Source organism: Coenobita brevimanus, chromosome 18, assembly GCF_032717465.1.
Source record: "Coenobita brevimanus isolate Jiangsu-jjx chromosome 18, ASM3271746v2, whole genome shotgun sequence".
Classification (NCBI taxonomy): domain Eukaryota; kingdom Metazoa; phylum Arthropoda; class Malacostraca; order Decapoda; family Coenobitidae; genus Coenobita; species Coenobita brevimanus.
Window position 1 is genome coordinate 13839058 of NC_136971.1, and position 12313 is coordinate 13851370.

Sequence of the window (12313 nt, forward strand, 5' to 3'; positions counted from 1 at the left end):
GCAGTGTAAGGCAATGGTAGGGTAGGAATGGATAGGACAGTGCAAGGCAAGGCTAGGCTAGGAATGGGTAGTGCTGTAAGACAAGGCTAGAGTATGAATGGGTAGGGCAGTGTAAGGCAAGGGTAAGGTAGGAATGGGTAGGGCAGTAAATAGGGGTCGTGAGGAACTACGATACGGTGGGGATGGGGATGGGGATGGCACTGGGAGGCGAGTCGTAGTGGGAATGGCATGAGGGATGAGGACAGACAGGTGGGGGAGGAGCTTGGGATAGGGATGAGTGTGGGGGGATGAGAACATGATGATGAGAGTGAGAGAGGGAGGGGATGAGGACAGATTGGTGGGAGTGGAGATGGGGATGGGGTGAGAGTGGGGAAGGGGTTTGCAGTGGGTGTGGTGGGGAGCGAGGGAAGGGGTGTGGGGGTGTGAACAATTCATCACCTCGAAGGCTTGAAGCTGCTAGACTGCCACCACTGCCACTGCACCTCTCTCCACTCTTACCTTCATTATCTTACTCGTTATTCTTTTTTTTTTTTTCACTGCATATCTTTTTTTTTTCTTCTTCTTCGTGTCCCTCACCATCACCGCACTTTTCATTGGCTATCGCCCTTTTTACCATCTTCCCTGTTATCACCGCACCTCTCTGTCTTGTCTCTTACTTTTTTATATTCGTCATTTCTCTATCTTCTACTTAGCTTCATTTACTTCTTTCCCATCATCTCCGCTCATCCTGCCTCCTGTCGTCATGTCACTTTTACCAAAGTTCCTTCCTTGCTTTGAATACGACTTTTCATCCATTTTCCCTTTAGCGTAGTTATGTGTGTGTGTGTGTGTGTGTGTGTGTGTGTGTGTGTGTGTGTGTGTGTGTGTGTGTGTTTTATTCTTGCTTCCTCCTGACGCCTTTATTGACTCTAGGAAAGGCGTCTCGAATGGAATGGGTTGAAGAAGACCATACCTGTCTGTTCCGGTTCAGAAATTCTCCTCTAGCCACGAAATAAGTAAATAAAAGGCCTGGGAAAGTAGCAAGTGTTTTATAGAAAAGTATATAAATGGATAGGCGGATAACTGAGTGAAGCATTTAACCTCTTCACTGCGATGACGGTTTCTTGTGTGCTTCCGTCAGATGATTTTATACAGCCTAGATTTTTTTTTTCCTGGCGGGGTTCGCAAGAGCTTTCTTTAATTCGTTAAATTTTTTAGATCCAGTTTTCAATAGAATCGTTAGTTGGTCGAGGGAGGGAAAAAAAAAAAAGTTCCTTATATCCTCCATTCGAGACCGGAATTCCCTCCAGGAGTTGACTGATCATACTGTGGCAGCAAAAAGAAAAAAAAAAATTATATGTATATGCTTTAGTAACCCAGTTAGTTTTAGATATCCTTTCAAAGTTGAATTTATCGCCTGGTGTTAAACAAGAATTAAGATTTTTAAAAAGCTTAGATCTATCTTCCATTAACCCATTCAGTACCAGAGGGCTTTTCGAAGTTGAATATAAGCGTCTGGTTGCAGCAAGTAAAAAAAGAAAAAAAAATATTGATCACCTGATTTAAGAGGTCAGCTACTTTTACAGCCCGTTTTCTTCTTCCTTTCATGAAGCCATTCGCTCCGAGCACGCAGTTTCCCTCATTATTCTTGCTACCACTCGGAAATCGTACTCAGCTCGGAGAAAAGTCGTACAGTGAAGGGGGGCAATGAAGGCTGTATCTAACCCCTCCAGTTCGAAAAGGCTGCCCAAAGGTGAATCAGATCGTCAAGATATAGCAAGACTAGAATGTAGAACACTTGATAACCCCTTTCAGCCCGGTGATGTATGGTTTGCCTTATGGAGGGACGTCTTCACGTGATGGCACCGATATAACTGGGTGAATCCTCATCCTATCCATTATTATACCCTCTTTTCCCACCTTCCTTCCTGTCTCCCATCATCTTCCCTTCCCTTGTTTCTTCCTCCTTCCATCTTCACAGCCCACGTCATTTCTACTTTCTGTTCCTTTTTCTCATTTTCATGTCTTTTTTTTTTTTTCCCTTTCACTCCTTTTCCTTCTTCTCTCTTTTCCATCCATAGTCTCTTAAATTTTCTCTTTCTTCTCTCGGTTTTCAGTTCCATCATCCGTTCTCCCTCACTTCAGTGCAGTCGTTTCTATCCTGTCCTTTCGTTTCTTCCTGTCTATCCTTTTCTTTCCCGCCACCTTCGCCATTCCTCTTCTCTCCTCTCCCCTCTTCCCATATCCCGCCCCATTCTCCTCTTGTAGTTATCATTTCTCTAAGCTTCCACTCCTCTCCTCCTCCTCCCCTAATACTGTAACCTCTTCCCTTTCTCGTCTCTTCCCGCGTTGCTCCTCTCCCCTCTCCTCCTCTCCCTTCTCTCCTCCTCTCCCTTCTCTCCTCTTCAATTCCCCAGCCTCGGATAACTAAAGCCGAGTCTGGAAATCGCAGGTAAAAACTTGAAGTGGGGGAACTTATTTGTTTCTGCAGTTTTTAATTTTGAAATAGAGTTGCGGCGGGCGGAATCAAATTTTGAATCTTTTTTTTCACTCGAGTTTTTTGGCGGTACCTTTTTATTTTTTTTTCTTCCCCTTCCTCGCATGTATTGACGGTTTGTTATGGAAAGTGTGTGTGTGTGTGTGTGTGTGTGTGTGTGTGTGTGTGTGTGTGTGTGTGTGTGTGTGTGTGTGTGTGTGTGTGCGCTCTCTCTCTCTCTCTCTCTCTCTCTCTCTCTCGCTTTTACTTTATGACATCGTATTATAATTTATTTAATGAAGAGAAATGTGTTATGTTTCTGTACAATTTGAACATTTTCTTTTTCACATTTTTTCCTTTCCTTTTTTATTCATATTTGTTAGTGTTCCTTTCAGTCTTAAATCAGAACCCTCTTTATATCATTTGTGTGTGTGTGTGTGTGTGTGTGTGTGTGTGTGTGTGTGTGTGTGTGTGTGTGTGTGTGTGTGTGTGTGTTGTCGTTTTTATGTATTTAGAAGTGTTATTCCCATTTGACTATTTTACTCGTGCTCTTTATATCCCTTTTAGGCTATTTTTAGCTTGACGGTGTCATTGTTATTACCAGCCGCGATAGCGAAGCTGATGTTGTTTTCAGTATGTCTGTCTGTCTGTGTATCTGTTAGCACGATAACTTCGCAACCGCTCAAGATATCGTCATCTCTACTGCAGGTGTGTAGAAGGGATGAAAATCTACGAGTTCGAAATTGGTGAAAGTAGGTCAGGGTCAAGGTCATATTTCTAGTCGCGCTAGATATATATCGGCTCGCGGCTTTTGTGATTCCTCCCTTGGGGGGCCTCTAGTTCATTTTTTTTTTTTTTATGATAATGTTAATTTGCTGATCCCGGGAACATTTTGCTCATTTTATTTATATCATCTGGTGATTGCATTTAGTGTAGGTGAGATGTATGAAACTTGAGGGGTTGGATTTAGTCCTCTTTAACCCCATCACTACGAGAGGTGTCCCCGGAATGGTCTTCAGCCGAATAAAGACAAAAATATGTCTTCGTAGTGAGGAAATGAGGAATATTGAAGTGAATACGAAAACTGTTTAAATGCGAGGGAATTACAGGATGTTGAAAAGCTTGTGATTTACCTTCATTAAATTATGGCGGAGCCCCGATGGTGACGCCAGCATACCGAAACACCAAGAGATGAAAGGAAAAAGAATATATATATTTTTTCCCATGTAGATCGTTGTTTGGCAGAATATGGTTCAGTTTCTTGTTCAAGTTATTATTTCGCTATTCTTAAGAGCAATAACTTATATACTGTATATTGTATGTGTAGTAACTGTGGCATACTGTATTTGTAGAAGCTATGCAAAATACCGGATTTGTGCAGTGCGGATTCTCTTGCTGTTTGTGTATATTGTTTTGCATCAGTATTTTCCACGGTAGGTGTCCCTAAGCTTTAAAAAAAAAAAAAAAAAAAAAGTCCTAGCATTGGCCAAAGTAAAATCTGTCATTGCCCCTCACCCGCGGGAGAGGTTAAAGTTTTTGTATTAATTTGTCAGGAGTATGTGATGTATGGCCGAATGAGTGTTTCCCGGCACGAATGAATTATACAACTGTCTCTGTTTGTCTTCATACGCGAAAAGTTTTTATGTGAATGAACACGATTTTAGCTTCAGGTTGTTTTTGTCGCGACCTTAGTGTTTGTGAGTTCGATTATTTATGGAAGCTTTCATGAATTCCGGTGTATGTATTTTCAAGATTATGCTGCCATTTTGCTTTTTAGTTGATATGACATGGTATATGGGTACGCACATGGATGTAAACCTATTTTTTACAATTAATTTCAGGTTAGCTAGTGATTTTATTTACCGCGTTAAAAACTAGAAAATAAATACATCTTTATTGCGTGTTTACGGTCTTTTCATGTTTTATGCAACCTAACACTGATGTTTTTTTACTTGCAGCTGGTGCGTTTGTAACCTATATCTAGCAGGCTGATGATTGCATTTTTTTTTTATGTATGTTGATGAAGCTTTGTGTTTGTACTGGTATATTGAGTACTGCACTTCCTTTTTTTTATGATGGGTTTGAGGACCTTCTATGGTGAGGCACATTTTTCATTATGGAAGTTAGAGGAATTTTCTTAAGTACAAAGTAATGAGCCATCCCATTTTGCTTTTTTTTTTTTTTTTTTAAACATTCTGAATCTTCACTGTACGTGCTCATGGTATCCGACAGTTAATTATAGTACAGGCTTACTCGTCAGCTTTCTTTCTTTTTTCTTTTTTTTTTTTTCCCGGAGGCTTGGCACTCCCACGCGTCAGCAGATGTCGCACCCCCACAAGGTACCACCTGGAATAGCATTTTCGACGAGATTTGCGGTCAATTCCCTCTCGTAGCTTGGCTGTGTTTTCGCAGGAAGAGCTACAGACATGGGATGATTCTGTACTCTCCTTTCCATGTTTTTTTTCCCTTAAGTACAGTACAGATCATACGACGGGTGATCGATCGTAAATATGTCGGAAAATCCCACCGTAATGTATAGGGTACACGCGCATATGCCAGGGCTGTCGTTCAGGACTGATGTGAAGGTAGCGGGAGGCGGGGAAGTACAACACACTGGTGAGTCATACTGAAAAAGACTGAAGACATTTTTTTTACTCCCTGAATCCGGTGATGAACATCTCAGCTTGTTTTTGCCACATCCCGCTAGTTTGTTTGTGTTTAGGAAAGACCTCTCGCGCAGCATGGCCTAATGAAGGCTATCGAAAGGTATCTTAGCTGTGGAAAAAAAAAAAATACGAAGAAAAAAAAAGAAAGCGGCAATTGTCAAATAAGACGTCACCGAATTGAAATGGTTAACGAAATTCCATTCTTCAAACTCATCCCTGCCTCACCCAGGACCTATTACGCAGTTCTTAAGATGGCAGTCCCTTTCTGTTTCACCTGATTTCAGTTACACACATATAGAGTTCTTATAAAACCAGAGGTACATTCACATGATATATTATATTGCCTTGTTTTGTGTTCCAGGATCTCTTCACTCCCATTGGTTAGGAGAAAAAATAAAAGGACGGTAATGAAAGATGGTGATGATGATGATTTTTTCTTGCAGGCTGCCTTTGTACCCATGCACTGTTTTTTAGTTGCGTAAGTGTCCACGTTCTTTGTGGCTGTGTATATTTACCTCATTTTTATAGCATGTTGTTTTAGTGCCCGTGTTTTGATGTGGCTGTGTGTGCTTATATTAGTGTTTTTGTTGCAGGTTGTGCGTTTGTGAAATACGGGTCGCACACAGAAGCACAAGCCGCAATTAACACGCTCCACGGTAGTCAGACAATGCCGGTAAGTCGTCCCGTAAGTCAACATCCTCCCATTTTTTAACGTCGTAAGGTGTTTGTGGCTAGCACTGTGGTTGTGTTTTGTCGATTGCACCCTTAAGTGTGGTCTGTGAGTAGTTATATCCACATGACTATTGTGTATTAATGAAGTACAAGTTAATCCTGCCAAGATTTGACCCTGGATCCGCATGGTACCTAACGAGACGACCTCTTACCAACACCACCACCGTAACCCAGTAATCGTAAAGCTGTCGAGCGAGTCCTGTATACCACCTTAGCCCAATTACGGTAAAGCTGAGTGAGTCCTGTATACCACACGATAAAGCTCAGTCAGTCCTGTATACCACCGTGGCCCAATTACAGTAAAGCTTAGTGAGTTCTGTATACCACCTTAGTCCAGTTACAGTAAAGCTGAGTGAGTTCTGTATACCAGCTTAGTCCAATTACAGTAAAGCTGAGTGAGTTCTGTATACCACCGTGGCCCAATTATGATAAAGCTGAATCCTGTACTTGGTCTGTCAGTAATTTTGTCTCGTTGACGATGATTAATAGGCTGCGTACAGTATGTAATGCGCTGTACTGATGATTTTGGTATTGAGGTCTCTGTAACTAGTAATTTTGATAATGGTTATGAAATGCATCGTTAGTGTGGTTTGTGATTAGTTTGGCCAATTAATGATGGTAAGTAGGTCAGTGCTGTAACAGTTGAGCATCATTACTTGTGAAAAGTTGTTTGTTCTCCTTTCAGTGGTGCTTGTCCGGAATGTGAGTAGATAATCACTGAATGTGGATTAGCGTACAGTAGCCACGAGATCTTGCCCGTTATATTTGATCTTTTGTTGTCATAGGCTACTTGGTTGGCTCTCATCTTTCAGAACTAAGTCACTCCCACAACTTGAACACAAAGTCGTGGTGCCTTAGTTACGAGGTAGGAATAAGTCTCCATGATATTTAGTCAGATCGGCCCTCCAGTCTGACCACATTTTGCCACCAACTGAGTTGAAAGGGGTTCGGGATCTTCGTCTCCGCAAAATAGATGCTTCATAGCAGCGTTAAGAGTATTGAATTTCCCTTTTATTTCATATTTTTGTGGTAGGTGGTGGCGACCATTATCCACTCACTTCATGTAGTGCTGCCTACTTCCTTAGCTTTTATCATTCTTTTTCTGTGCCTGCCCTCCTCTCTTCCTATTTCTCCTATCTTTCCTGTCACCTCTTATTCCTTTTCTTTCCTTTACAGGTGGCTTTACATTGAGTGACAAGCCAAATGGTTTCCTGTAAGCCAAGAAACCATTTACTGTAAACGCTGGGTGGTAACCATATAACCAAACCATACGTGCTCCCTACGTGTCAACAAGTGGGTTGGTGGAGGGTTGGTGCCCCTCCCTGTAAAACAACTAACTCAGTGTCAAATGGCCACCCTTTGCGGGATTGTGGTGTCTGGCAATAGATAGATAGATAGATTTCATATTTATGTATTTATATTTTATAATTTTACTGAAAATTCTGTACATACAATATAATATGTTGTCTGAACACTTTTCATTTTTGGTTGTAACGACTTTGATTTGTAATATTCGTAGCAGCAGTAAGTTAATTGTCCTTAAGCCTATTAAGACCGATGTAGCTTGTGAATAGTGTAATTTGAGATATACTGTTCGTAATTAGTAGGATACTGTAATTTTGTATGAGCAGTAGTGTAAGTGTGTGACCTCCTCAAACCACTACAGTGGAATTGATTTTTTTATTATTATTATTATCCGGAAATACAGTAACGTGTAGAATTGTGTGGAAAATATTAGTTCCTCCGTTCACTTTTCATAAAGGCCGTTAATTTAAGAAATGTGAGTTGAAAAAGTTGCGGTAGCCCATAGCTATGATGAATGAGAATTTATGCGTGTTTCTTGCTACGGAGATGTGCTGATGAATGATAATGAGAGAGAGAGAGAAAAAAAAGAAAGTTGTATTTGTGGGTATTTCTGAGTAATACGTCGTGTCCTCTTTCTACCTGATTTGACATATTCCTCCTTTATTAAAATGTTTGTACAAGCAGCCTAATCGATTCACTTCCATCGGCGGAGGCCGACCACATCAAAATTATTAGCCTATACACATGTCTGATGTCCCCCTTTCCCTAATCAGAATAAATTATGCCTGTGTGTGTGGCATACATGTAGGTTCATCTTGTTGCTCCCTGGCAACTTTATGCAACTTATAAAAGGTCTGTTATATTGAAGGGGTTCACTTAGCTTAAATCTAACCCTTGTGCATCAAAAACTTAGCCCATCTGAGTAATATATATATATATATATATATATATAATCAGGCTGTGCTATGATAAATAACATGTCTACTGGTAGTCTGCCGAGATTTTTGCCATTAAGAAAAGGTTAGTCTTGAAGAGTGTTTAGAGACCTTGCTGCACGAGAAAGCACTCAAATAAAATTCGCTTGATGGTAACCTAGTCAGAATAAACTATTCAGAATTTCCGACGTAGTGAGAGGGACAATTGAGTATTGACAGTGCTTCATGCACGTGACTCTAAGTGAGGCGGTAATGAAACTACAATTTTCATTTAACTCTCGCAAAAAAATGCCATCTCTTCATATTGAATGCTGATTTGTAGCAAGAGCTTAACGGTAGCCTACGATGCTAAACGCTTTTTACTCTATCTTGGCCTAAAATTGTTTGTCTTCATTGCTAAGTTGTTACCAATAGATTAAAACAACATGGAGCTAGTAAAAAAGTAGTGCTATGGAAAGGAAATAGATCCAATAGCACTGTCTTTCTGCACTGGGTTATGTGAAATTTACAGGTTTGAGTGAAGAGTATAAAAACATCACTTCGTAGTTACAACCTAATATACGGTACTGTAATCCTCGTGTATTTTAACCAAGCTGGTTGTCAAAAAATGAAATAACGTCAGTAAAATAAAGAGAATATTATGGAGAAGTGTGCATAATAAACCGTCAAGGAAGGGGTGCTACAAAGCCTCGTGTGCCAACAAGAATACGAATGTGAATACGACTATACACTGTAACATTAGCATGAATCAATTGAACTTTATATCATTGCCCTTAATGGAGATTGTATCCAACTCTTTAACTGGGAAGTCCTTTCAAGGTAAAGATAAAAGCAGGCACTAGCAAGAATTTTCAAAAAATCAAGACGTGCATCAGATTCATGTTTTCAAAATCAGTTTAAAATTTTCAGGCCATGACAAATAATTAGTATTCATCGTACATAGAACAAAAAGGGAGTTATAAATAAAAACAGGGTATACATGAATTAGTTGTACCGTAATTTATATTATCGTCTGGAGATTGTATTCAACTCGTTAACTGGAAAGACCTTTCAAAGTGAAGATAAAAGCAGGCAGTCGCAAGAATTTTCAAAAATCAAAACGTGCATCATGCTCTTTTTCAAAATCATTTTATTTTCAAACCATGACATAATTAGTATTCATCATAATTATACAGTACCGGTAATTGTTATAATATAACATTACACGCACTAAGTTATTATTACAAATAACGTATATACAGATATAGAAAAAAAAAGGTAAATTATAAAAGCAGGGTATAGGCCTACCCAGTGATATTAACATTTTATTTATATAAATAACATGAGTTCCTGCTTCTCTGAGTAATAGACGGGTTCCTGCAATGGTATCTAACTGGATGGTTCTGTTGCCCGGTTATATAAAAGCCCCTCAACTCCATCCCTCTCCCCCCAAAGTAAGCTTATTAATTCTTTACCAAACGGGCATGGCCTTTCCATATTTTCTATTGAAATGAGGCTTTCACAGGTTACTTGCTGTTTTCCATGGATTGCCACAGCTGCTGGGCATTTTTATAGACTTAACACTGGAAACTATAAATGAGGATTTAGAATATGTGAATATGCCACCAACGTCTACCAACAGTTGGCCGTATTTAACGTTCTTAACGCGAAACTTTACATGTGAAAGCTGGTCATCAAATGCAAGTTAGGTTAAGCTGGATTAGGTTTTGGTTTGGTTAGGTTAGGTTTGGTTAAATTATTAAGGGTAATTTCACCAAACGGGCGCGGCAGTTCCACCTATGATACAACAAACTACATCTCAGGATAAGTAATTTTGGTACATATGCCACACAGATGGATATTTGTTGAATTGTTCTCGGAGGAAGCGATTAGAAAAAAAATAAGATACGGTATACTGTACCTATTTGGGGGAATTTAATAAACCAGGACCCGACTTCACAAACGGTTGCACGCTCTTGGTGCCTCCCCTACCGGCCGCGCCGATCCCTTTCAGCGTTACACTGGTATGCACAAACTGTGTCGGCTGCCATTTATTGGCATAGAATCTCCCTTTTGCTAGACGACCGTTAAAAGGATCATGACTCGGAAATAGAGGAACATAATATCAATTACGCGACCCACGACCAAAGCAACGGTGAGTTATCTGCGATGTGGAGGGATTTTCCTTACGTACAGTATGTGCACACCTGTGTACATACGTACGCATCTACGTACATACATGCACACCTGTGTACATAAGTACGCATCTACATACATACATGCACACCTGTGTACATAAGTACGCATCTACATACATACATGCACACCTGTGTACATACATACCTGTACGCATCTACTGATGTACTTACATATGGTACATATCCACATACGCATCTTAATGTATGAACATGCTTATGAATGCACCTATGTATGTGCGTCCTTCGGTATGCACCTACGTACGTATTTGTCCGCACCTTTGTATATACTGTACTGTACTTACATATGCACCTATTTACCTACTTACACGTGACCTATATACGTACTTGCATACGCATCTGTGCAAGTACTTAAATACGCATATGTATGTACTTATGTACACACCTGTGTACATACGTATGTATGAACCTATGTACTTACGTACACACCTATGTACATACTTACATATCCACCTATGTACGTACTTACCTACGCACCCATGTACGTACTTATGTGTGCATCTATGCACATACTGAAGTACCCATCTATGCATGTACTTTTGTACGCATCTGTGTATGTACTTATGAATGCAACTATGTGTGGCCTTATGTACGAGCCCATATGTACGTACTGACGTACACACCTGTGTACATAAGTGTGCACCGATGTATAATATGTACTTATGTACACATCAGTGCACATTTACATATGCATCTGTGTGCATACCTATATACACACCTATGCACATATGCATTCATGTACTTATGTATGCACCTATGTACATACTTACATATGCACCTACTGTATGCACATACTCATCTGCATGCATGCAGTATTTACATACCTATGCACATACTTATGCATTCACGTATGTACTTAGCTATGTATGTACAGGACAGTAAATCCTCGATATGACAGACTTCAGTAGACCGGAATTCGCTTTTATCAGAATCGATGAGCTACTGGACTAAATTCTTACATATAGAGAAACGTATGATAGAAGCGGTCCAGACTGCCTGACCACTTCAGTGGTGATACGCACAATAAGGTAAATAGACATGTTTATCATTGTACAGTACAATATGTTATATATATTATGCCATTTGATTATTGTAGTTCATTCATTCATTGCCAGACGCCATGTATCCCAAACGGGGTGGCCAACGGCTTAGAGTTAATTGTTTTACAGGGAGGGGCACTAATCCTCCACCAACCCCACTTGACACATAGGGATGCCAACAGCATCTGGTGTTCCCAGGCGGTCACCCATCCAAGTACTAACCAGACCCAACGTGTAGTGAATTTATAATATAGTACAGTACTGCAATGGTAGTGAAAACAGTTTAAAAACCGTTGTGTGATGTGGACTAATGTCTGATATATCGGGAAAAGTCCGGGTTGGCAGGGGGAAGTCTAGATGTTGCTTTTATTGGTATTATGCTTTTTTCAAAATGGCTTGGGCCCCAAGTCAGCTGTAATGAGGTTTTACTTACATACGCATGTAAGGACATGCTTATGTATGTGCATGTGTGTACTTACGACATGCTTATGTATGTACTGTACATGTGTGTATTTACGGTATGTAAGTACATAAATATTCATGTACGTACGTATGTGAATACTTACGTATGTAAATCCTTATGTGAATACTTATGTATGTGAATACTTACGTATGTATGTAAATACTTAAGCTTACCTTTGGATACATTATTTTGTCCTTAAATACGTACATGTTCACATGCATAGTTGAATATGTACATATTTATGTAAAGTATGTGCTTCTTGTGGAGAGGAGGGGGAAGGAAGGAAAACGGGGAAGGGTGTGGTCTGCTTAAATTCAGTCACGTGATAGATCAGTGGCTGCTAATTGCTCGAGCAAATTTCTCCCAGATAATTCCCTGCTTACCGCAGAAGAGATTTGGAATGGAGCCAAATACAGCATTGGTGAATAACCCTTGAGGGATGGTCACTGTTTCTCGTACGTTGTCGTGCGGTGCTGTCGCCCAGCGGCTGTTAGTGAATCCGGGCCCAAGTCGCCCTCAGCA

The 12313-nt window shown here is 40.2% G+C and overlaps 1 protein-coding gene across 6 annotated transcripts in view; it reads left to right on the top strand.

The window, feature by feature from the left end:
* The window catches only part of LOC145391500 (CUGBP Elav-like family member 4), an 884867-nt gene that overhangs the window by 788376 nt on the left and 84178 nt on the right, over positions 1–12313 (top strand). For 3 of the 6 annotated variants that reach the window (XM_080266122.1, XM_080266127.1, XM_080266124.1), the window contains one exon: positions 5715–5794. In XM_080266122.1, coding sequence (XP_080122248.1) covers positions 5715–5794 — 80 coding nt within the window. Of the gene's footprint in view, positions 1–5714; positions 5807–12313 lie in introns of all 6 variants that reach the window. The other 3 variants (XM_080266123.1, XM_080266126.1, XM_080266125.1) reach the window with 1 other exon arrangement.